At 40.6% G+C, this 25582-nt stretch overlaps 1 protein-coding gene across 9 annotated transcripts; it reads left to right on the forward strand.

The window, feature by feature from the left end:
* Positions 1-580: 580 nt before the first annotated feature.
* Positions 581-23787, forward strand: LOC6559390 (RING finger protein nhl-1). Of its 9 annotated transcripts, none has more exons than XM_032735208.2 (13): positions 582-749; positions 2521-2628; positions 7335-7475; positions 8442-8577; positions 10950-11092; positions 11160-12479; positions 15063-15733; positions 19278-19556; positions 20526-21263; positions 22191-22350; positions 22797-22937; positions 23067-23143; positions 23220-23787. In XM_032735208.2, exons 3-13 carry the CDS (start codon positions 7341-7343, stop codon positions 23431-23433), a joined length of 4014 nt encoding a protein of 1337 aa, XP_032591099.1. In that variant the 5' UTR covers positions 582-749; positions 2521-2628; positions 7335-7340; the 3' UTR covers positions 23434-23787. The 9 variants fall into 9 exon arrangements, with proteins under 9 accessions (XP_032591105.1, XP_032591099.1, XP_032591101.1 ...); XM_032735210.2 differs by having other exon boundaries at positions 11160-12443; XM_032735212.2 differs by lacking the exon at positions 19278-19556 and having other exon boundaries at positions 583-749.
* The last annotated feature ends 1795 nt before the right edge of the window (positions 23788-25582 follow it).

Raw genomic sequence — 25582 nt, forward strand, 5'->3', positions numbered from 1 at the left:
AGCAACTGCGAAATAAGTAAAGGTAAAAAGAGCGATAAAATTATAATTGCTCAATGTACTTAATAACAATTAAGATGAACAGATACTTGCATATGGTAGCCTTGTCTGCACTGACGGCAATGAAAAATGTCCATTGTAAAACGATTAAATACACAATATAGATGAAGACTTAAGTGATTTCTACACTCGAGTGTGAAAATCCTGCTGTCTCTCTTTCTCTCCCTCTCCCTCGCCCTCTCTCTCTTTCTCTCTCTCTCTCTGTGAAAGTCGACAAGGAATGAAATTCTTTTCTGTTTCTTGTTCTTTTTTTTTGTTGTGCTTATGGTTGTTGTTGTTTTGCACGTTATATTTATAAAACTCACCTCAGAACGGCTGATCATCAAAGATATTGCTACTGGCGATATAGTGAGAGCCGACGAGGCTAAATTCATTTTCATTTGTAGCACGTTCGCGAGTGGACGTGTCGTAGTACCCAGTTTCGATATATAGCGCAAATATATACATATACAATATATGTATATATATATATATATATACATATATTTATATAAATATTTGGTCAATTTAGATCTTACACCTGACCGCGCTCCGCGTAGTGCGTGCAACTCGACGCAGGACGTGTGTGTGAAAAGTGTCAGTTAGTAATTGCAGTGCAACTTACTGGAGTACGCAACGTGCCGCCAAGGCATGCGAATAAGTGTGCCCAATTTATCAAAATTCAAATTATCAAATTGCAGTGCGGCCCACAAGTGAGTGTCGTAAACGAGTTTACGAGCAATCCAAATACTTCAAAATGCTGCGTTCAATGCGCTCTGATTATGTAAAATATATATTGAAGAAAATGGCGAAAATGGCTACAAGCTAAAAAGCTGAAATTGTCACCTGGCTGGGTGGACAGCGAATTGGCGTTGACAGCTACCCACAGGCTCCCCGCTCCTCCTTACTTGCCCCATTGGTCGCCCACCTCGTAAAGAGCTGTCAAAATTATTTTCATATCAACGCTTTCGCTCGTTTTTATTAACGCACTTTAACATAATCACATCACACTACAAACATCTATATAAGTTGTATTTTATTTTTATTTATTTCTTATTTGAGTGTGTATTTTAGTTAGGTGGATTGCTCAGACGCTTAGCTTGCCGCGTTTTATTTTTAGGTCTATTCAATCAGCGACATTTTTACTCAATTTTCGGTGTTTTTCTTTTCATTTTCATTTTGCCTTCTCCGAGCTTTTTTTTATAATTCTATTTAATGTTTGCCTTTCGCTCGGTGTTTTCGTGAGCGTTTATTAGTTTTACTTTTGCGTTTTGCTTTTGTTGCCAATTTCGCGCTACGAAAATTCTTTTGTTTCTCTCCTCGCACATTTTGATGGCTCTTTATTTGTACATGTATTGTTCTCTTTTCTGTTTCCAACCTTTTTTTTTTTTTGGTTCACACCTGATTGTTTATGTTTGCTTTTGATTTTATTTTTAATTTTATTTGCAATTTCTGTTCATTGTTTGCGCGAACTGCTAAAAAAAATTCGATTAAATGCCCGTTAGGCGGCAGCCCGCCACAGTGTATGTAAAGCACTTTCTCAATATTTGGTTCGTTAGGCTGCCGCCCAAAAGTATGCAACAGCATATATTCATTCGATTTATGTGTACTACATGGCTGAATGGCGTAGTTCCCTTCTGCCACACGGCGTATGCGCATTATATTTGAAGTTCACGGTCACACTCAGGGTAGCACTTGAATTTTATCTCCAATTGTGTTCCCTTTCATCTTGTCCATTTGCCAATGTTAATCTTGCATCAAATTTAAATTTATATCAATTCAAATTAAATACTAAATTCTGTACAATAAATTTTGAGCTCAACGGCTGTAAATTCCACTCAAGTTAAACAATTTTTGGTAACTGAAACTATTTCAACATAAATTATCATCATTGAATATTTATTATTTGCAATTAGCTGCAAAATCAGTTGCGCATATCTGGAATATTGACTTAAACATAGATATGGTTGTCCTTTCGAATAATTACACAAGTGTATTCTTCTAGCTGTCTGAATTACAGCTGTGGCTTATTAAAAATGCAAGTAATATTTAACTGCCGCTTGTAAATGCAAGTGATAGTAAGTGCAACGTTGCAGGTGCATTTGCCGCTGCAGTTCGCTTATTAAGCTCGACAATGTGTAATCAGGCCGAAATACGCATATTGCTTATCAGAAGGTTTGCAGCATGTGGCATGAAATGCCTTAAGTATTGTTAATGTGCCTTTCGCTACTCAGTTGCATAACTGCAACATTATTCTGCTGGGGTTCTTTTGTTGTAATGAAATGAAATACATAATGATAATGAGTAGGTGAACAATACTGTACCAAAAGTCTGATGGTGCTGCGTTGGCGTGGATGGCTGGGGGCTAGCCTTTGGCTTCCTCGTACGCAACTAGTTGATTGGCAGCCAAAACCCTAAATGATTAATCATGCAATTTGGCATGCAACATTGCGCTGAATACTTATCTTTCTTTTACATTTGCAGCCATCGCAGTTAACAGCAACGCAGCAGGGCCCCAAGGGGCGCCTCGGATACGCAACAGGAACAAGAAGTCAGGAAGTACCCCAAAAAGAATAAGAATAAGAAGAAAATGTAAGTAGAGGAGCATTTTCGTGATAAGTATCCTTTAAATTTGAGCGAAAAATTCTTGAAATTTTATTTCTGCATGATTTGGTTGTATTTACCAGCAGGCTTCAACAAATTAAAAAAAATCGCTTCTTAAAGACAATTCTGAGAAATAAATCAAGAGCAAAATTAAACTTTGTTGTCATTACAAGACTGCTGGAAGCTTTTAAAGCTTTAACTGTAACGGAATATAAAGTTTTTGGTTTCACTTTAGTTTGTCATTGCTAGAAAGTTAAATCGCTCTGGGAAGTTTCGGTTGCGTGTTGCATCTTGTGTCTGGCTTTTATTTATAGCCTTCGTACTTGCAGTTCTATCTTTAGGAGTCTGCACTCTTTCGCTAAATTCCGGGCAAAGGCATTACTTATTTTTAGCGCCTGTCGCCCGTTTCGAGGGTCTCAAACATGGATACGACCTTGAGCCGAGCTGTCTGAGTGCTGACTATTGAGCGCGTATGTAGCTCTATCCCAGTTGGCTTTGTTCGAGCAACAGCAACAAATGCGCCACATGACAGGCCGGCAGCTAATGGACCCCATGCATTCCAGTAATTGCCTTTGTTCGCGTGGCTTAATAAATAAAATCATTTACACGAAGATTTAATGAAAATGTCAGTCACAGCGCCAAGCAATTGGGACACTCTCGACGAGGTCAATTCGGATGCAACAGATTGAGAGTTGCAAGTGAAATTTTAGACGAAGTTTCTATGTATATAGAAGATTTTACAACTAGGGCGTAATTCAAATAGCTGAATGCGCGTTCCAGTTTTCAATGGAATTTATTTTTAGAGTTATTGCGCCCAAACACACACACACACACACAATCTAGAGACTTTAGATGCTAACGGAAAATGCCGGCAGCTTTATTAATAGTCCGTCATTTGATGACGTCAACGGAAGGTCTCTCTCTTCATGGGTCTCCCACTCTTTATCTCGCTCTCCTTAGTGTGTGTGTATGTGTGTGTGTGCAAGCAAATTATTTGGGTGCTGTGAGCAGCAATTAGCATTGCTTTCTTGTGGTCTGAAGTCAAAACAAATAATGTGAAAACTTCAGTTCAATTCACACACGTGCAACAAATGTAACTCATTAATGAGCTGCTGTGCACAGCTATAGATACAATGCATAGATACAAAACTAAATCATACACTCGCACACTCACATGCAGACATCAGTTGATGCCAAGAATATCTTTTTGCGTTCGTATTTCGATCGCGCGTTTGTTTGTTTGTATCTCAACGTCGCTTCTCTCTCTATGCATATATATGTATATATAGATACACACGCATACACACACACACACACCGTGTTGATTTGTATATATTTAAAATATTATACAGTGTTCTTGTTTTTTTTTCACTTTTCGCTTTTATGCCATTGCTTCATGTGCTTGGCAATTTTCACTTGCCTTCAGTCGGTTCCTACATTTCCAATCGAATTCTACGAGGCGCGTTGCAAAAATCTTGCAGCGCTTTAATTTAAATACAAATTTAAAATTATAGTAATACCAAAAATTCGATCAAATATTAAAAATAGTACCTACTACATGTACATATGTATACATGCAACAAAATAAAAAGAAGAAACAGTAGTTAAGTGTATAAAACAAAATATCTTTAACAAAATTAACGCAAAGCGGAACATTGAATTAAATTAACGAACGTGCATCAAACGTTAACGTTTCCGACAAGTCGAGTTCAAACCAATTGCATTTTATGATTGCCCTGAGTGCCACTTTAACACAGCAGCAACAGCAGCAGCGGCAACGACAACAACACCAGCGGCAACTACGTGAAACAGTTTCCGTTATCTATTGGTGAGTGTTTCTTGTTTGTTTCGTTTTTTTGGTTTTTTTGGTTTTTGGGTCTGAGGTTTTGCATTTCCCTGGCTCTGCCAAATTTATGACCCAAATTTGTTGTTGCATTTCAGATTCAGTTTCGTAATTGTATTTGTATTTGTTTTCAATCTTTTTGTGCGCGGTTTAGTTTTTTTTCGCATTGTGACAGCCAATCACTTCACATATATCCACTATCCGTCGATTTTTGTCACTTTGACAGCTGGCCAAAAGCTTTGACCTATTTTCAAATTGACGTATTGCTTAAATTGCCAAATTGAAAATGCATTGAAGTATCTACAACTGAAGCTGGCACTCGTCCAGGGTCATTAGATGGCTGCAAGTCTTTGAACTCATTTCTAATGACTCAAAATGTACGCATTTCCGTTTCCGCTTGCCATTGTCGCCTGTCACATAATTGGCTAATTTTAATTATCAAGGTTAATGCTTTTTCTATAGAAACGCGTATCTAGTATAAGTATATATATTGTCTGTTAAGAAACACAAGACATTGAGCAACTGTCCCCATCACTCTTGGCATGCGGATAAACATAAAGAAGGCTGTAAAATAAATGATAAGCATTATTGTTGGATCCAAGACCAGCTGAGCGCTACAATCCATTGGTTGTGGATCAGAAATCGAAATATGTTTATTATTTTAAATATACTTGATACCAGAAAAATAATTATGAAATGTGCAGAATGAACGTTTTGTTCGAAAGCACATCGGCTTAATCTTCACCATCTGTATAGCATTAAGAAAAATGATGTTGGTCATCTGTACACATTAAAGATTTTATAGATGTTTTGGCTTAAAAGATTTCAATTGAATTCCATTTGAAACTTTCGAATCATTTAATTTTTATTGAGCTGCGCTTTCTTCGCATATGTTTTTAATGCATTTGCTTGTGGAATTGCAGAAATTAAATAACTGACCATTGCGCTCGAGGACTTACATACATTCTGAAAATTTTATCCCTTCGCAACGATGCATTGCGCTGCTGCGCACAAAATTCGCCATTCAAATTGAGAACTAAAATGGCAGCCATGGAATCGCCACAGAACTCTTGCTACCATTCAAATGATGAAGAGCAGGGTTATTACGGAGCAGGGGCACTGTGAAGCAGTTCCTATTATGCCAGTGCATGCCTTTCATTTTAATTCTTTTTAGCGCCAATTTCGAGATGCACTTGCAAAATTAGTTTCGGCGCACACATGTGGCTCAGGATCCACTCCGCCGCACCCGACCACGACCCTTCTTTATATCACGCACAATTTGAGCGGGCGACAAAATTTCTATACAATTTGATTTTAAGCGTATTTTCCAGTTAATTGAACTCCATTCGTATAAGCTTTTGCGCAACTGAAAAATGCCCGATAGCCAAACGCGGGACGGGGCGATGTGTCGCAGTTGCCGGGGTGTGGATTGGAGCTTGATGCACATAATATGAACTTTTGGCCGCATTATGGCAAACGCTTTAAATATTCCGCACAATAATTGTCAACAAGCGGACGACAATTTGTGGTGCACCTCGATGTTTATTTATTAGTGCAGGAAGTGCTTGCACTGCCCCTCCCACCGTCATCCTCTCTTACAATGCGGAGTGACGGAAGGCATGAGAGCGCCTTACTTGCTGTAGTGCTGACGTGGCGTATACGCAATATACGAGAATGCAGCACGAAATTGCATTTATTTATATAGTAGTATCGCATAGAGCGCAAATATTTTCGTGGGTTTCATGGGAAATCTGTGTCATTTTTATTATTAAAAGCTGCTCATTTTTCGCTTATTTTTGGCCAGAAATGAGAATTTCAATGAGCATGCGTCAAACTGCTAAACAAAAGTTAGAAGTTTTAGATTTTTCTCTTTTTTACATAGTTCAAGTGCAACTTGACACTTGAATGTCAAATTTAATATTATAAATATTATAAGAATGTTTTCAATGCATGCTTTAAGCATGATTAATATGATATCTCCCCCTCAGATTTCTTAGCTCTGCATATAGCTTAATAGTAATAATTCAATATTATTTTTTAAATATTTCACTAGCTGATAGTTGCTTTCCTTGGGGAGTTTTAAGTTGCAATAACCCTTGTTTTTATAATAATCTCAACTTTGTGGTGAACTAAAGTATCGACACAATTCAATATTTTGAATATTTCACTAGATGATAATTAGATTTCATGTAAATAATAACCTCAACTTTGTGGCCAGATATCGACAGCAGCTGAGACGATATTGTGGTCACATCAATTGGCAGTTTGCGTGTACTCATGAGTACTCATTTGGCTAGCATTCGAGAGTGCTTATAATTAAGCTGAGTTATTGTGCAGCATACAACTGAAACTGACTTTATCTGTCAGCTGGGTCTATTTAAATTTTGTCGGATCATTTTTCTTTTTTTCTTCTGCTGTTGTTGTTGTTGTGTGAGAGCCGTATTGAGTTCTTTTAAATAAACCGCTTTTAATGAAGCCCAGCTATAAGCAGATTTGTGGCTTAGAATATTTGCGAAGGCCAAATGAAGCCAAGGGCGACTACTGAGGGGCAAAAGAGCCCACGATTTACGACAATGGCAGCAGAAATGGTCATCCTACGGTAGATGGCGGGTATGCTCCTGAATTTGGGGTGCCTGCTCATTGCTGCTGCTTATTTAAATGTGAGGAGGACTCGAAATGTGGCAATCCGATTTGGGGGACGACTTATGATGAGCTTAGCGGCAGGAGGTATACGTGAATTTATAATGATATGAATATCAAATTGACAGGACTTTGTCTCTGCAGCCCTCTAATCAAATCAAGTCTAATGATATCTGATTGCGTTTTCTCCCCCCTTGTCTATATGTTACAGTGAGCCATGGAACAATTCGAACAGTTGTTGACGTGCTGCGTATGCCTGGACAGGTATCGCATACCGAAACTGCTGCCATGCCAGCACTCCTTCTGTATGGAGCCATGCATGGAGGGATTGGTCGACTATGTGCGACGTCAGGTAAGATTATTTGTCATCTGTACACAGAAGCCCATAAATCATAATCACAGCCAAATGCATAAGCCAACTGGTGCGTGTGTGTGTGTTTGTGTGCGTGTGCGTGTGTCTGAAGCAATTTTGTTAAATGCGGCGTATTTATTCAGTAACTACGTCACATGCCAAAATCTGCTTAATAAATCGCTCGACAAAAGCCCCAAAAATCGCATGTAGGCAAATGAAAGCAGCGTTTGCCTTGTCCAAAGGCAACTCAACATTGTGGAAATGAGTTGAGTTTTCTTTTTGTTTTTCATCAACGTGATTATATACATACATAAATATATATATATATATATATATATATATATATATATATATATATATAAATATATATATATCCTCTTGTTGCTTGCGTCGCATTTGCGTTGATTTTTGTTGTTATTATTTTTTTGCGTTGGCTGCTGCTGAAAAATTATAAAATTTACATATAAAGCAAGCATACTTATCTATATATACGTATACATGTATATGTATATACAATGAATATGTTTCTACTGCGCTACTTATAGACGCAATCTGTGTATGTGTGTGTGTGTGTGTATTTATAAATTCATTTTGGCTTTGCGCCAGCGCCACGCAAACAATTGGTAAGCATTTTTCATTCCTTGCCAAATACTACTGGCCAAATAGGCGTACTGCGAAAGTTGGTTAAACATCAACCAATAACTGTCCAATGCTGGATAAGCCCAAGAGATTTGCCTACACTTTTGGACCAAGCCATAAAAAACTGAGACAGAGAATAATCAGCCCAAAAACTCACTCAAGATGCCTGCACTGAAAGTTCTATAAACTGTGAAGGTTTTTAAAGCGTGTTACAAAAATGAATATATCATGTTTATCAAAAATTGGTTGCAGTGGGGGTTGCGCCAATTGACTGCATCGGTTGATAGACTTGTATTTGCATTTACTTACGTCTGATTGCACTTGTAGGTCAAATGCCCCGAGTGCCGTGCCGAACATCGTATACCCTACAATGGCGTCCAGGCATTTCCCACGAATGTTACGCTGCAGCGTTTTCTGGAACTCCACATCGAAATTACCGGCGAGTTGCCGGATCCCACTTCAGGTAAGTTGCCCCAAGAAAATCCACATTTAGCCTAAATTAAATTTCATTCATGAACACAGCATTTAATTGGAACTTTTGAAATTGGGTTTTCGTTACTTACTGCTTGACTGTACAATGTATCCGTCCGTCCGTCCATCTATCATAAATTAAAATTCTTGTGCATTGGCAATGGAAAATTTGCAATTTTCCCTTTGCATATTTGAATTTATTTACGCTGCGTTGATTTTCCCAAATCGCATATTACACATTGCACAATATATTTGTTATAATGTTGTTAAAGGTCTTTTGTATCTTATCAAGAAAAAATATATTAATACATTTTTGCTTTGTCTAATTTTAATTAAATTCTTAAAATATCACAAAAATGCAACTAAAAAAATTGAGCTAAGCACAAACCAATTTCAAAATAAATGCCATGGCCATAACATTTGGTTTCCAATTAAAAATCAGGCGCTTTGTGTGTTTTATCACACCACTGAGCTAGGCAGCGTTTGCAGCTAGCAATTAAAACTAAGAAAAGGCAAAATTGATTTTCGTAAGGTTTTTTCCAAATAATTTTTTTGTCACTGTAGTTGTGGATCAGGTTGTAACCATGACTATGCAAATAACTTGAAACTTGATAGAAGCAAATTGCAAACGACAATCACAACCGACAACCGACAACCGACATCAACACTCATCAGCAAATGCAAATAAGTGTCGAAAGAAAATGCTATGAGTACTTTGAGTGCTTTGAGTATTATTCACATTGCCTGCAATCAGCATCAGACAGTTAATAAGTAGACAAAGCTTTGAGTATTTTTTGACAATTTTCAACTATTTTTCACAATTGATATGCAAATGTGTATATATGTGTAGGAGTGTGTGTGTGTGTGTGTGTGTGTGTGTTTGTGTTTGTATGTGGAAGAAACAGAGAGTAAAAGTTGCTCCTGCCTGAGAGCTTCAAAAGATTTTTGGGCAAATCCTTTCAAGCCGCGCTGTTTTGGATAACTGGATGTCATGATACAAGGACTCGCAATCGCATGTTGTATTTGCAAATTCACTTTTCCATATGATTACACTGGAAAATACAGCCAACTATTGGCACAGGGCAAGCAGCATTGCATACTTTTCTCAGAGTAAGAGATTTGTTAGGGATGCCCAACTTCTCTGTATGCGAATGGGTGTTGGATAAGTTTATTGTCATGCTCATCGGAGTGAGAGAGACTGTCGGGATTGGAAGTCGAGGCGAGTTCATAAGGCAATGCCAATATTATATTATAGATGAGGGGGAGACACGGCATGAGTGTGACAACAATTGATGCAGAAAAGTTTACTTTCCTCGCCTGTGCAACTGTGTGACTAGCACTGGGACTGTGAAATGTTTGCATTGTTGCATGCTTGCCAAGTGATGGAGCGGTGGTGGGTTGCCCAAAGGGAGAGGGCAGCTCGTTATTTGCATTTTACCGAGCTAAGTCATGGCGTGCCGGATGTTCCTGGCAACGACGCATAAGCATCTAGAACACATAGAGCACAGTGCTTAGATGCAGTTGATTTCGAGCATTTGGCGACACTCTTCAAATCGCATTAGACCCCCACAGAAGCGCCAGCGGATGGATCCCTCTTCTCTCTCTTTCAACCCCATCCCACTCAATTCCTATTTGGTGTGTTATGTGCTTTCGAGTGCAATCGCAGTCAAAAGAAACGAAAGCAGGTCGTCTTGTTGCTTCCAACAGGGCAAATTAATGGATTGGCAGTCTGTCGTCGTTGCTGCCAGGATTGCTGCTTGCCAGCTGGTTGACATTTGATTGCCGAGTCTTGGAACTGTACGAGAGACAGTTAGTGGATGCTTAACTCTGACTCTATTATCTTCTTTTTGACAAAGCTCAACAAGTTGATATGTATTCCGATTTGATCATACGTGCAACTGTTCAACCCTGGCAGCTGCTCATTCTGACATTGCAGATAGCTCTGTAACCATCGTGAATCGTGTTGGAATTGGCATTTGATTCCGCATGAGTTATTCTTCCTGCTCCAACATGTTAAACTTCCATGTATTCTATTTGCAGAGCCACTTGCAAATATCTTTCATCTCAACAGCTCCACTTGTAGCAGTCAAAACAAAATTATATTTCTTTCACAAACACATCTACTTACTTTACCTTATTTACAATGATTGATCTTTTCTTCTGATTTAAGTTGGTGATCACACAATTGATATCAATTGAAACCTACATCAATGTTATGTAGAGATGTTATTTTACAGTCTTATTATTACGTCAGTAGTAGTCTGTCACCTTCACCTTCGTTATAATTGACCTGCTACATTCTTTACTTGACATTAATACTTACCTTTACTTTTTGTTTCACCACCACAATATTCCCCTGTTCAGGTCAAATCATGGAACGCTGCGGAGTTTGTTCCGAGAAGGCATACCTGTCCCACTGTGCGCACTGCGAGAAGAAGATCTGCGAGGACTGCAAGAGCGCCCACATGGACATCCTTCGGCGCGAGATTACCCGCTTCAACTCACAGGTAAGCAGCACTCACTGACCATTCCATTTTAGAGTTTCCGCCTAAGGCAAAGTATTTGCTTTCACAGATTCGACGCAGTTTGCATCGATTGCAGGACTCGCTGGCCATCATTGAGAAGAACACGACGAGCCTGCAAACGAACGCTATAAGCGTGACGGATGAGATTGATGAGATCTATCGACGCATTACGAAGGCTATCAAGGATAGATCGGATGGGCTGAAAGGCGAAATTGATCGCTATTTGGCCGTGGAGCTGCGCAACCTGACAACGCTCAAGGAAAATCTGGACTTGGAGATAGCGAACATCGGTAGCAACTGCGACATTGTGGACAAGTACATGAACGAGACCGTCGAATGGGATGACTGCGAACTCATGGACACCAAGGAGATCTTTATGAAGACCGTCGAGTTTCTGCGCCACTTTGAATACGAGAATAATGATTACAGTCGCCGTGTGCGCTTCCTCGTCTCCATTGATCCCAATCAGCTGGTCATGAATTTAGCCACCTTCGGTGATCTGAACATTGCCCCCCACTCGACACCCGGCAGTTCAGTGAGCAGCTCACATCTGGCGCCACCCAGCGCCCTGCAGCCCGGCCTGATGCGCTCCAAGAGCGATCATCGACTGGCCACACAATTCCGCCAGCAGGAGGAGCGCAGCGGCTACAACGATGAACCCGTCCTCGGTGGCCGAAAGTTCGGCGAACGTCCGCAACGCACTAACAACAACAGCGATCGCTATGGTGACAATCGATATGGACGCTCCGAGTACGATTACGACAACGACTATGAGAACGAGCCGGCGAGTCGTGCTGGAAAATCGTCACGTTTCCGTTCGCGATTCGTGCGCTCCCATCAGAACGAGGACTCGGACAGTGAGCAGCAGCAGCAGCAGCGCCAGCAGGAGATCGATAAGCGCAAAGATCGCGTCCTCGATAGCGAGGACGTCTCTCGGGGACAGCTAAGTGGCATCATACGACTGAGCGACTGTTCTCGCGTCGTCCAACGTCTGGCGGACATTGGCAAGGAGAAGAAGGAGAAGAAATCGGATGCTGCCGTTGCGGCTCAGGCGGCCGTCCAGGCAGCTATCCAGACTCAAAAGGCGGCCATGCAGCGACAGCAGCAGAAGAGCCAACAGACTGCAGCAGCAGCAGCTGACGAGGATGAGTTGGCGCGTCAGAAGCGTAAGAGTGGTGCAGCAAGCTCAACGGCAGCCCCCAGCGGTGAGTCGAGCAGCGAACAGCGTCCCGGAGCGGATCGTGTGGCGGCACTGAAACGTGGCGGCCAAGGAGCCAGTACAGAGGAGAGCGATGGCAGCAGCAGCAATCAAGCGACAACAGCATCATCTTCAGTGCGTACAGCAACAACGGCGACAGCACGAGCCGAGGTAAGTGTGAATGAAACAAATGAAGAAGAAGAAGTGGCAGCAGCAGCAGAAAATGATGAAGTAGGTGTGGCCAGTGACGACAGTGGCAGCAGCGACATTGAGAGCGAAACAGAACAAGAGCGTGAACAAGTTCAAGAGCAAGAGTTGCAACCACAAGCAGTAGCGGTGATAAATGAAGATCAAGTGGACAACGACGACGTCGATGACGCCTCTTCCTCTGAATATGAGTATGAAGAGGTGACAGCGAGTGAGAGCGAAGAGGAGGGGGAGCTGGAGCGTGAGCCACAAGCTACGCCAGTGTTAAATGTAGTGGCGCCTGAGAACGACGAGTTGGCAGATAAGGCGCCAGAGGATGATAATAAGAATGCGAGCAATGCAGAAATAATCAGTGATAGACATAAGGAACAAGAATCAGCTGTTGAAATCGAAGCTGAAGCTGAAGCTGAAGCTGAAGAGTTGTATACAGAAGAGGAGGAGGTAACTGAAGATGAAAGCGAGAGTGATGACGAGCCAAAGCAGCAAGCTGAAGAGAACGTGGAGCAGGAGGAGGGGGAGGATGAGGAGGATGAGGAGGATGAGGTCTATGAAATGGCTGAAAATGATGAGGATGATTAGGTATATAGAGATATCGGACAAACATTTTATCCAGAGTAATTAACAAAGGGGAATTGAATTTAGAGATGAGCTTCACATTCTGAGGAATGAGCAATTAATCGACAAATTTAATGTGGCACTAATTCCGCTCAGTCGTTCCGGCTGCCACTTTTCTCACTCTTTTATTTCAACTAAATGGATCTGCACAGTATTGCTTTATATTATGTATACGCCATTTTTGTCCAGTGTTTTTCTTTATTTGTTCAAAAAGTCTTCTTTATTTGTGTTCAGCGTTCACACTTTCCCCCGCTCCGTAAGTCTGTTACCTTTTTGTATATGAACATAAAAAGCAACAAATACAAAAAAAAAAGAAAGATACTTACTGTTAACCGTTAACTATTTACCTGTTACTTATTTACTTATTTACCCTTTTACCTATGACCTTTTCAAAAGCGCTAACAAATGCCCCAACGAATTGTTTTGTTTTTTATGTGTTAAGCTAAGTTTCATTTATTTTTACATTTCGTCTAGTGAGCGCCTTTCATTTTAATGCTGTTTTGGGTCCAACCTTTTCAACAATCAACACCTAATCGACTAATGTTCGCTAAAGCAAAAGCAACAAAAAGCAATTCGGCAATGTCGAGAAAATTATACACTTTCACAACAAAAAATTTGTTTGTGATAAAATTTCTTACACAAAGTAAAAAAATATATAAAAAAAGTTTCGGCCCAAGGCATGGACATCAGAAATTATGAATTGTACAAATTAATTTCATAGTAATTTAACATCTATTACCTTGTCGTTTAATGCTTAGTTAGAGACTGCAAATAAAACACAATTTTTTATGTGAATTGAAAAAAAATACAAAACCTCGAGTAATTTTTGATACGTTTATTTTGCGTTACCTTTTCTCTTTCTCTCTATATTTCTCTCTCTGTCTGTCTTACGGTTTGTCTCTTTTTGTTTTTGTTTTGCAAGTGGACAAACGATGTGGTAGTGATGTTAATTTGCTTAAACCTTACTAAATATCTCTATTCGATTTTGACCGGCAACAAAAATAGCTGAAAAAAACCGCCAAATCGCTCAATGAGCCAAAGCGAACAGACAAATGACATATACCTTACTATTATTTTTTATTTTCATTTTTTGTTTGGTTTTCATTGTCATAATTTTCTGATGTCTGCTGTATATATTGCTCCCATGTGTGTGTGTATGCGTGTGTGCGTGAGTGTGTATACATTTCTCCCTCTTTTCCACCATTGCAGTATACATTGCATTGTTACCCCTAAGCAAAACCCAGCTCGTGCCGAGTTCAATGGGAGCATTTCAATCATGACTGTCAGTGTTCCAACTTCCGTCAGTGTAACAACGTATCCATTTTCCGATCTGAATCTGTCTGTCTGTGTGTGTTAGTGTGTGTGTGTGTATGACATATATGTGCCCTCGCTGCATATTTGCCATGCTTTGTTATCAAGTATTTTTGGCATTTTTGAATGTGCATAAAAAAAGGTAGATCAATACATTGCGGAAATTTCGTCATACCGAAAGCAACAACGCTTACGAAATGTACTTCAAATTAAAATATTTACAGCATTTCATTGATCTGATATCGACAGAAATGCTCAAAGATATTTCGCAAATATTTCAAGTTGACCTCGCGAAGAATAAACTATGCCAACCGCTTGGGTGTGTGCTGTATGTCAAAACCATTGAGTGCCTGAGTTTGACATTTGCCTAGTCCAATAGTTTCGCCCACACAGCGTCAACTACTCGCATCCCCGCATCGTGGTTACTTGCACATGTCCATCCATCTATACATCCAGCCATTCATCTAGCCTTTCATATGCATATCAATATATTTCCCACAATTCGCATTTCGTTTCGTTTGCTCGCTTGCAACCCAAACAACACCAACAACAACAAAACCAAACAACTAACAGGCAGACAGCGCCACAGACTCTGATGCAACTCCCACTCCTACCCAACAGTCCAAACCGGCAGTGTCCGCCCAGGTGGCCGCTGTGAAGAAGACACAGCGCTCCGGCAGCAGCGATAGCAGTGCCTCCACCGAAAGCTCAGCCAGCTCAGCAGCCGCAGCAGCAGCAAGCTCTGCCCAAGCAACACCAAGCAGCAGTAGCAATGCACAGCCGAAGGCTGCGACCACAGCGCGTTACTCTACGGCGCGGGAATCCTCGACAGCAGTACCGACTGCAACGCCCGAGAAGAAACCGTTCGTGAGCCGCTTTCTGCCCCAGCACAGCAATCCGAGCAGTGCCAATGGCGCCGCTGAGAAGAAGAAGCCTGAGTCAGAGTCGAGCAGCGAGGAGGAGACCAGCTCTGAGTCTGAGTCCGAATCGGAGCCGGAGACGAAGCCCAAAACAATTGCGACAAGCAGCAGCATCGCTGCCAAATCGATGCCCAGCAGCGCAGCCAGCTCCACAACGGCGGCCACCACGAGCGGCAGCAGCTCCTATCGGGATCGATTGGAGGCGCGTCGCGCTTCTAGGGATGATACCGCTGCCACAACACGCAGCACCTATGCCACGCCCAACTCTAGCAGCAGCGGCTACAGCAGCTCCACACGCACCCGAGCAGTACCCGCTCCGCATCATCTGTCCGAGACTGAGGATCGCTATGGCAGCGGCACCGGCAGCAGCAGGTATTTCCATCCGAATTTCCAAAGCAGATGCTAATCAAATTGAATATCTACTTTTGAGTCTAATTTTTGCATGACATTTTTCATGACGATTGCATTTAATAACTAATTTTAGTAGCATAAGAGACACTTATAAATATACCTTATACACACACGCACACGTACACACACACCCATACATTTACATAATTAAAATTGAAATGTGAGCATGAAACATATGTTTGTCCTTGTAATGGGCATTTTTAATTGTTAACACTTTCCGTCTATATATAAATATATAAATATGATGGGTTGCATTTATTTAATTATTGTCTATCCGTCTGTATATCTGTATGAAATTGGATGTGGATTAATTAGTATTTATATTGTTTCTGAATAAACCAAACTCATAACATAGTATAGCATTCTTCCAAGCGACCGGGCAAAAAATAAATAACTTAATAAAATCGTATTATTGTTATTGATAAATTATATTTAGAGAAATTGAATAGTGTATACACATCAAGAGAAGACTGAAACACTTTATACGTGGATTATATTCCTTATTTATATTATGTTTGACATTTTAACAGCCTATTATAATATACTACAGTCTACAAGGGTATTTGATCTTCGGTCAATCCGAAGAAAGTAATTAATTTTGTACTGTTTGTTCTTTGTTGATTTGATGGCAATAATCAAATTGCTGCTTGCATACTCGTACAATAGCGTGCGATTAATTTAAATTTATAATTAGTCGCAGCAGAATTCCATAACACTCACACACACACATACACTTTCACAAAACCTAGCTGCGAGTGTCAGAAATGCGATGCCAAAACAATTGCTATTTAATTAATATGCACAATGAAATTAACTGATTTGATTCGATCAGCGACATTGCAGTTGCATTGTTGTTATTGTTAATGTTGATGTTGTTTTGTATATGAATATGTATATGTATGCGTGTGTGCTCAATTAAATGTACATACATACATGTATGTGTGTGTATAATTTCTCTCTGCTGCAGCTTTGTACAATTGCGAGATATTGGCATTAACATCGCAGTGGCCTTTTTAATGCTCATACGCCTCGTGTGGCGGCTAATTGTCAAGTTCATAACATTTACATAAATGTCGCCAGCAGCGCTCCAGGCTCAGCCAGCTCTAGGTAAAAAACCCAGCCTTCGAAAGTCCCCACTCCTCCCTAGTCACAGCCTCCATCTCTCTATTAGTATATGTGTGTATTTCTCACAATTTGCTGTATTTGTGTTTCTGTGTTCGTCTTTGCAGCGCACTGCCCCTTAGCATACCGTACATAAGTAGACCCTACAGGGATCGCTACCGAAAGCGACTTGCGGATGTGTCGCGTCAAATTAAATAATACTCTACATGCAGTGATGGCTATAAAAAATAAAAACATCCCTTAAAACTCCTCTAGTCATATATCGTTGTGTTTGTTGTACAAGCATTAAATGTGTGGATCAGCGTTCATAAATTGCCTTTTAATTGAAGTCTACAATCAACCATTATTAAATCATCTTTTAGTTAGCCATTCATTGAAAGCATTTTGTTAATTGTCAGTTAACTCATTAAAAAATACGCCTCACACAAATTGATCCAAGTCGGCTTTTTACTTAGTTTTTGCTTTTGTCTTGACATCAAAAGTCAAACAATGACAAATTCTAAGAGCCTTAAAGGCTCGTAGTTTAACCCAAAGCGTGTATTTATTTATAACTGAGAATAAGTAAAAGGAATATATAATTAAGTACATAACTGAATTTTAGAGCGCTTAATTTATCAACAATTTGTATTGCTTTAAAGTTTTTCCTTGATTGATATTTTTTGATATCTATCGCAAGTCTTTTTTAACTATAAATTTCAACTCGCACATTTTTCTATTTCCATTGGAAGGCAGCTTAAAGAATACTTTAATATACCTGAAGTCATATAGATATTTTTTAGAGACTTGTCAGCATTCAAGCAGCAGGAGCTCTACTCAGCTTACAAATTTATATTTTCATGTCAGGCAATGTCATCGAAATGTCAGACTGTCGCATATAGTAGAGCTGACGTCAATGGGTTAAGTGGGTAGAGAGCCAGAGAGAACTAGAGCTTGAGATAAGTTGACGCACATGCCGCTGCTGCTGAGGATGCCGCTGTGAATGCCGCTGCTGGTTGCGAAGAAGCTACTCAGTAGCTGGAAAGCAGTTTCTATTCGATTCACAGCACTTTCAATGACCTCTCGTATTTGGGGCCCCCACACAACAAAAAAAAAGGGTTCAATGCGCCCCGCACAGCTCGAGTTGGTGTCGATGTCATTTTGTGTGTGGGTGCTGTGATTCTTTAATTTATTTTATTGACAACAATATTGAATATTGGTTAGATTTTTGATGTAATTTAATTAAAACTTGAGGACACCAAGTGGCAGCAGTCAGCCAGACAAAGTTCAGTTCTTTTTTCCGAAGGATTTTAATATGTTTTTCGATGATACACAACAAAATATGTATTTATGAACTACTTAAGTTTTTACTTTTTAGTTTGTTTTTGTGAGATTGTAAACAAGTGCAAAGCAATTAACGAATTCAAACAGGACGCTTGAAACGCTGATGTATTCATTTTATTTCAATTCTTTCGATTGCCTCATTGTTTGCATGCACTGCAATGGTATATGGAATGTAAACTATGCCTCTACTAAAAATAAATAAATAAAAAAAATAATTGCTTTGCCAATTCTTGTGCTACCCGGCACAGGATGAGTGAGAGTGACGGTGAGAAAGCAGCTGCTGTTGCATAGGCGCAAAGAACCGCAGACTACAGCTTTTGCTGCCGTCCGCCCCTTATACTAAGCACAATACGGGACTGATGATTTTCTTTTAGTGTTTTTGTTGAGTAGCATGGTATTTAATAGTACCAGAAGTGTGTGTGCTTTGTTGTTGTTCTCCATGTTGTTTGCTGTAGTTGCTGTTTATTTCTGTTGCTTTGCCTTCGAATAGCCTTATTCCTATCTCCATCCCCATCACATTTCCTTTGCATACCCCTATCCTTATGCTTGTTCTATCCAAAGCTGTGGCAATTGGAGCCATAATTTCTTGTACTCAACTTTGTCTACTTTTTGTTTAACTTTGCGCTAATGTGAAATGCGAATTTAATTAGAAACTTTTGTGAGCGCATTGTTGGTTTCTTTTTTCTTTGCGACGTTTTGTATTTTAATTGAATTTGGTTGCCTAATAAATGAGCCAAGGCAACCCATTGAGTGGGTGCCCGTTGACACTGACGAACCTAGAAGCGAACACCAACTTGAACGAGAATTCGTTACACAGATTTAAGCTAGTTAAAAGTTAGTTCATTAGGCGGCCGCGAATTTGCCAAAGGTGTGCCGGGGGTAATAAACTTTTTAAAGCCAGGTGCGAGACATACTGAACACAACAGCACAACATGAAAGGCAACAACAAAAACAACTACAACTAAAAACATCACACAAAATTTTAAACAACAACAACAGAAAAAACGCAAATATATAGCTAAAAAGCTTATAAAAAAAAACAAAAAAAAAAACATTTTTCTAGCTACACAAGCCGCTTTCTAAACAAAAGCAAGAGCAGCGCAATTGTAACGCAACCCTCGCTATCCACGCCCACTGCATCCTTCGATGAGGACGCCAACGGAACCGGCGACGACTCGGACAGCCGCTACGGCACCGGCCGTTCCCGCTATCTGGCGATGAAGGAGCGGCGCACCCGACTGGCTCGCAGCCGCTCCTCGCATCAGTTTAACAACGAGGATGACGATCTGGATGAGCCCGTGTCACCGACAACAGTCTCGCCATCCGCTTACTTGGCCTCAAGGTGCGCAGTGTAACCAACAAACCAACCAACAAAGCTATATGAAATCCAATTACCAACAATATCAGAAACGAATCCCGACACTCAGAAACTCAGTTGTATATAGGACGCTATCGGTTGTACATATGGCATACACATATATTAATATGAAATTTGTATATGTATATAATACAATGATCACAGATCTGTCTGGGCGCTTTCATTGTGCCTGCGCTACCCACTTGCCCTTAGTGAAGAGTTTTTTTAATTTATTTTATTTTTTTCTGAGTTTTCTTGTGTAATTTATTTTATTTAAGTTTTTTTTTATATGAGTTTCTGTGCGTGCTAGTCCCACTTTCTTTCCACGTTTCGTTCTCGTTTATGTTGCACTCTACACACACACACACAAAACACACACACACTAATTCCAGTTTTCAATTACATTTTTTGATTTTGTTTTGAGTTCATATTATTTTGGTTTTTTTAATATTTTTTTTTTTGATTTGTTGTCAACAATAAAAAAAAGCAATATATTCTGCGCGTTCAATTAACAGAAATTAACAGGAAACAGCCATTTTGTATAGTTCTTTTTACTGTCTGTTTAAATACAATAGAAAGTTACACACTTTGTACAAATTTCATGCATACTCATAAAGCAGTTTCCATTTCAGTTCCGTAGCGCGAATCATTCATCAAAAAAGATCAAATTTGCAAACATCCATTTAAAACAGACCAAAAAGCCACACAACGTCCAACCTAGCAAGCGAGGTTTGCTCGTTGTGATTCCTAATTGTGAGAATTGTTATTGGTAAAAAGTTTGAAATGTAGTTTAAAAAGACTTGATAATATTTTTGTTTCTGAACTTCCACAAAATCAAATTTCACAACTGATTTCAAACAGTTGCACCCAACTATGTTCTCTGCATATGCGAAACACAGCGTTCAGCTCTCGTGTTGGGCAACTTTTAGCTAATCCTCTTACAATATGTTACAGGTACAGTGGCTATGGCAGCAGCGACCTGTCGAGGAGTCGATCCTCACATGCGCTGAAGTCGCGCGACAATTCGCCAATTGCGGATCGCAGTGCAGGATCGTCGCGGAGCGCTGTGGGCAGCTCGACGGATACCAAGGATGGGGAGGCGCTCAGCTCGTGGGCGCGTTATTTGAAGAACAAGTATGGGAACAAGAGCTCTAAGGATGCGCTCAGCAGCAGCAGCGTTGGCAGCGCACGCGACAGCCACGTCTCCAGTTCGACGGGGGCGTCGTCGCATGCGCACGGCGCTACTGGCAGCCGGAGCACGGCCAGCGATGTATCCAGACGCTTGAGTCTGGGTCTGCCGCTGCGCCAGGCGAATGAGCTGCCCTCGTCCGATGATGACGGGTCAAAAAACGGGCTAGGCTCCCCTACGTCCCCTACGGTAGCAGCAGCAGCCGGTATAACCGGAGTGGCAGGTACTATCCCTAAACAGGTGTACCTACGCAAGCGCCAGCAGCTGTTCCAGTTGGGGGGCCGGGGGAGCGAGCCCGGATCCTTTACGTGGCCGCGCGGCTTAGCCGTCGGCCCGGACAATAGCATCGTCGTCGCCGACTCAAGCAATCATCGCGTCCAGGTCTTCGACTCCAATGGCATATTCGTCAAGGAATTCGGCGAATATGGCAACGGCGAGGGCGAATTCGATTGCCTCGCCGGCGTGGCGGTAAATCGCATTGGCCAATACATCATAGCCGATAGGTGAGTTTCAGTACCAGTTCCAGTTCCAGGTTCAATTTCAGTTAACTTAAATCAGGTTTATAGCTCACCAGCTTTCTCGGCTGCATTTTAATTAAGTCAAAACAATGGTCCATGATTAATTCTTCGGCTTAGCTTCACGGGTGCAGGACCTGCTCTTGAGCCGAGTAATTGGCACGGCTAAGCGCATAATAGCCGCGTTAATGAGAAACATGTGCGTTGCGACCACCTCTCAGTTTAAGCCTCGTGTTCACCAACCTTTTTTTTTATTTCTTTCCGCTGGTATTTGGTATATAGACGTGTGTGTATGTATCCTCATGATTCATCCGAGCTGTCATTGTCTGCAGCTGAAATCTCGTTAAGCACCATCGTTGTACTCGGCCAGCCTCATTGTGTGTTTCAACTTTGATTTTGCACGTTAAGCGGCTTAGTCTAAGCCCAACGCCCAGCAGCCTCAATAGTCCCAGCAACGCCCTTAATGTCAAACGCGTCATCCGACCACGCCCATTGCCTACGCCTACTGTTCAAGTTGATGCGTGGTAATGACTTGGCTTCGGACATTTTGTAATTAATGACAGTGCATAGAAGAGTTTCACATTTTGATGAACTGCTGCAAGCACAGACAAAATTCTGGTTTTTCTTTTGTATTAATACATACGAAACGGAGCCCATAATTTAAATTACCCCGTTTTTCTCCAAAACGCGTATGCAAAATCAAAATTTATATTATATCATAATATTTAGCCAATAACCTAGAATTAAAAAAATTGAAATGCAGCCGAGTCTTCAAGTAAAAGTATTACGAACAAAATAGTTGTTAAAAATAAATAAATATAATATCATTTATTATTTTAAGAGAATTTGCGTCACTGTCACATTGTCGGTGTGCGTTAACGAGACATGCTTTTCAAATTGTCTACTATGTTGCAGATATAATCATCGCATACAAGTGCTCGATCCACAAGGACGCTTCCTACGTGCCTTCGGTTCGCAGGGCATCGCGGATGGCAAATTCAATTATCCTTGGGGCGTAACAACCGATGCACTCGGCTTCATTTACGTTTGCGATAAGGAGAACCACAGAGTGCAGGTAACGTCTGCTTTCCCATTTGCATAATATTTATAATCATCAGCAGCAGCAGGAGCAGCAGCGGCCACAATAAAGCCGGTCAGGGTCACATAACCAAGCACAGGCGCAGATCCACAGAACTAGAGTCGGAGCCCAGTGCTCAGCATCTTGCTCAATTTGTCACACTTGAGCTATGGCAGGCAGAAGGCAGCACCTGTCTTTGCCTCTGCCTCTAGCTCCAGCTTCTTTACAGGCATAACAATTTGAATGCGCTTAACTGCAATGTATTTGTATACATGGCTCTAGGACTCCGGACCTGGATTTGGTCTGGGTTGGACTTACAAAGCTGCCAGCCTGTGGCAAATGGCACTTTTTTTTTCATTTTCTCTTTCTCTGTTTGTCCACTTTAATTAAAAAACTTATGAATTCGCTCCGATTCGTTTCGTTCCTGGTTTCATTTTGGTCAGGTTTTCCAATCCGATGGTTCCTTCGTTGGTAAATTCGGTTCCTGCGGCCGTGGCGAGGGTCAACTTGAGCATCCGCATTATATAGCTGTATCGAATACGAATCGTGTTATTGTTTCCGATTCGAATAACCACAGAATTCAGGTAAGCTGAAGTTTTCGGGTCACGGCTGTCTGGCCTCCTGTATCTTTTTAATTAAAATATGCTGCAGATTTCACACATTGTGTGTGTAAGATATTTGTATTTTTATTTTTATTTTTTCTGCTGTCACAGATATTTGATGTAAATGGCAAGGTGCTGTCCACAGTGGGCGGCGAGGGCTCCGACGATGGCCAATTTAAGTTTCCACGGTAAATAATTGCGTTACAATTTGGTAATTGAGTTCGAACTCAGTAAGCGAACAATTTTGTTCTTGTTCTTCTGCAGGGGCGTTGCAGTGGATGATCAGGGCTATATATTTGTGGCCGATTCTGGCAATAACCGCATACAGATCTTCAATCCGGATGGCAGTTTTCTGAAGACCTTCGGCTCTTGGGGCTCCGGTGACTCGGAGTTCAAAGGACTCGAGGGTGTGGCCATCATGTCCAATGGCAACATTTTGGTTTGCGATCGTGAGAATCATCGTGTGCAGGTGTTCTAAGCTACGCCCACCACTTCTAGTACTACTACTACGCCCACGTTCGCTAGGCCGCCAAAGCGAAACCCAGTGCATTACTTGGATTACTATTTTGATGATTCAAACTTTTCATTTTAAAACATTTTGATTTTTAGTTTTCGTTTAAGAAATTAATTTTACATTGAGTGCCGAATTTAATGTCCAGATTTCTAGGCCTAGAAATTTGCCAATCACTTAAGTAGCTAACTCAAACAGCAAAAAAATTATATAAAAAAATCGAAAAACTTGTTATTAAAAAAAAAGAAGAAATATACTAAATAAAAAAAAATTAAGCGAAAACTCGTGAGAGTTGGAGTGAAAAAGATTCTGGCTCAATCATTTAGACCACGCATTGAATTCACTACACTCTCCGCTGTGCCCTAATTGAGATTTATCTGCGTTGCTGGCCAACAAATTTGCGCACTGGGCAAATTTTTTTGCTGCCAGCACTTTATTAAATTAAGATGTTTTCTGTTTGCAAAATGAAAGTTTTTGGTCCCTTCCACATAAACTGTATGGTTTAGCAAATTAGTGCATGTGTGTTTGTGTGTGTCTGTACAACTACAACATCATCCAACAAGCAACAAGCACTGAAAGCAGCTGCAGATTTATGTGTAATCGCATAAATTTGTTTGCCAGCAAATGTTGCGCATTTGCCATGTAGCACTACTCCGAACCACAACAAATAGCTAAAATGCTTCAAGCATGAGTTTTGCAACAACCCGAAAACTTGATACACTATTACAGCTTTCAGAAAAGTGCTTGACTTAAAAAATATATCGTTTTATTCAATAAAGATTAAAAAATACGCTTATTACATTTTAAAGTGATTATGGAATAAATTGAAAATGGCTAAGCTAATCGAAAAAATAAAATAAAATGTAGATAATTTATTCCAAATTGTAACTAATAAGTTGGTTGTAATGGGGAGACTAAGGAGAGAGTCAGAATTTTAGCGGGAATTACTCGTACAATCCCTGCATTACAAACTTTAGTTCCAAGTTATAATACCCTATATTAAAAACGACAACTACTCCCACTCACACACTCACATACACACACACACACGCTTACAAAGAACACAAAATGTTGCCAGTGTAAGTGAGTTTTATGTGATTAAAATGCATGTGAGGGTGTGAATGAATGGGTGTGGGTGTTTTGAGTGTTGACTGTTGAGTGCTGCCGCTTGCCATAGAACTTTATGACTTGCCCCATCACATCTCTCTCTCTCTCTCTCTCCCAGCTCCCCCTCGCCCTCTATATCCATTTCCCTTCTCACATGCTGCTAAACGCATTGACGCCTGATTACATAATAAAATTCGTTGATTTGCAACAGTCGCAATTAACCTTTGATTGGCGAAAGTTAAAGCCTACAAATTACAGGCCAAATGATTGCCATTCACCCTCCCCCCCCCCTCTCCTCCTATTCCCTTTGCTGCGCCCACCAAGCGTATGCAATTGCTTATCTAATTGAATCAAATGCGAGCATTTTGCATGTCACGCGGAAGTAACGCCTTTCAATTAGCACATCTCGAGTGTGCAAAACTCCATGGATCCAAGCACATCAAATGCAACATTTTAATTCAAGTTTTCACATTATAACGAGAGCACAGATCGGCAACGAGGCAGTAAAGTTGTGTAAAATTAATGCCAACAATTTGCCAAAAGTGTCATCGAGTTTTCTGTTTTTTCTTTTCGATTTATTTTTTTTGGTTTTATTTTTTTATGGGCTACGCATGTGAGTTGAGGGCGTGGTAGTTGCCAAATGAAAGCAGCTATAAGTTGGGTTACTGCACATAAATTACAGCTTTTTAGCAGCAACCCCAGTGGCAGCACCAGCAACAACTACGCTCGATTCGATTTTTTTATGACTTGTAATTTTTATTTGCCATATTTGCATGTATCACGTGCGACGTTGCGAATTTCATTTAAATTAACTACTGGAAAGGCAAGGGCGTGGTCTGCAGTGCGAGAAAGGGAATGGCGTGTCGCTGAGTTGCGTTTAATTGGAACACGTTCTGCATCAACAATAACAACAAACGCTGTTTCAGTTGCTTGTTTTATGACCTCGCAATTTGCTTCACCAAATTGCAAAGTGATAAAAAATTATAAAACATTGTGCGCTCAAATGTAT

The sequence above is a fragment of the Drosophila grimshawi genome, unplaced genomic scaffold (genome assembly GCF_018153295.1).
Source record: "Drosophila grimshawi isolate 15287-2541.00 unplaced genomic scaffold, ASM1815329v1 contig_184, whole genome shotgun sequence".
Taxonomy (NCBI): domain Eukaryota; kingdom Metazoa; phylum Arthropoda; class Insecta; order Diptera; family Drosophilidae; genus Drosophila; species Drosophila grimshawi.

Excerpts from the sequence above, each read along its gene's own strand:
- LOC6559390 (XM_032735208.2), top strand. The coding sequence starts at position 7,341 with ATGGAACAATTCGAACAGTTGTTGACGTGCTGCGTATGCCTGGACAGG. Across the intron at positions 15,734-19,277 it reads AGCGGCACCGGCAGCAGCAG|CTACACAAGCCGCTTTCTAA; the intron begins GTATTTCCATCC and ends ACATTTTTCTAG. Across the intron at positions 19,557-20,525 it reads TCCGCTTACTTGGCCTCAAG|GTACAGTGGCTATGGCAGCA; the intron begins GTGCGCAGTGTA and ends AATATGTTACAG.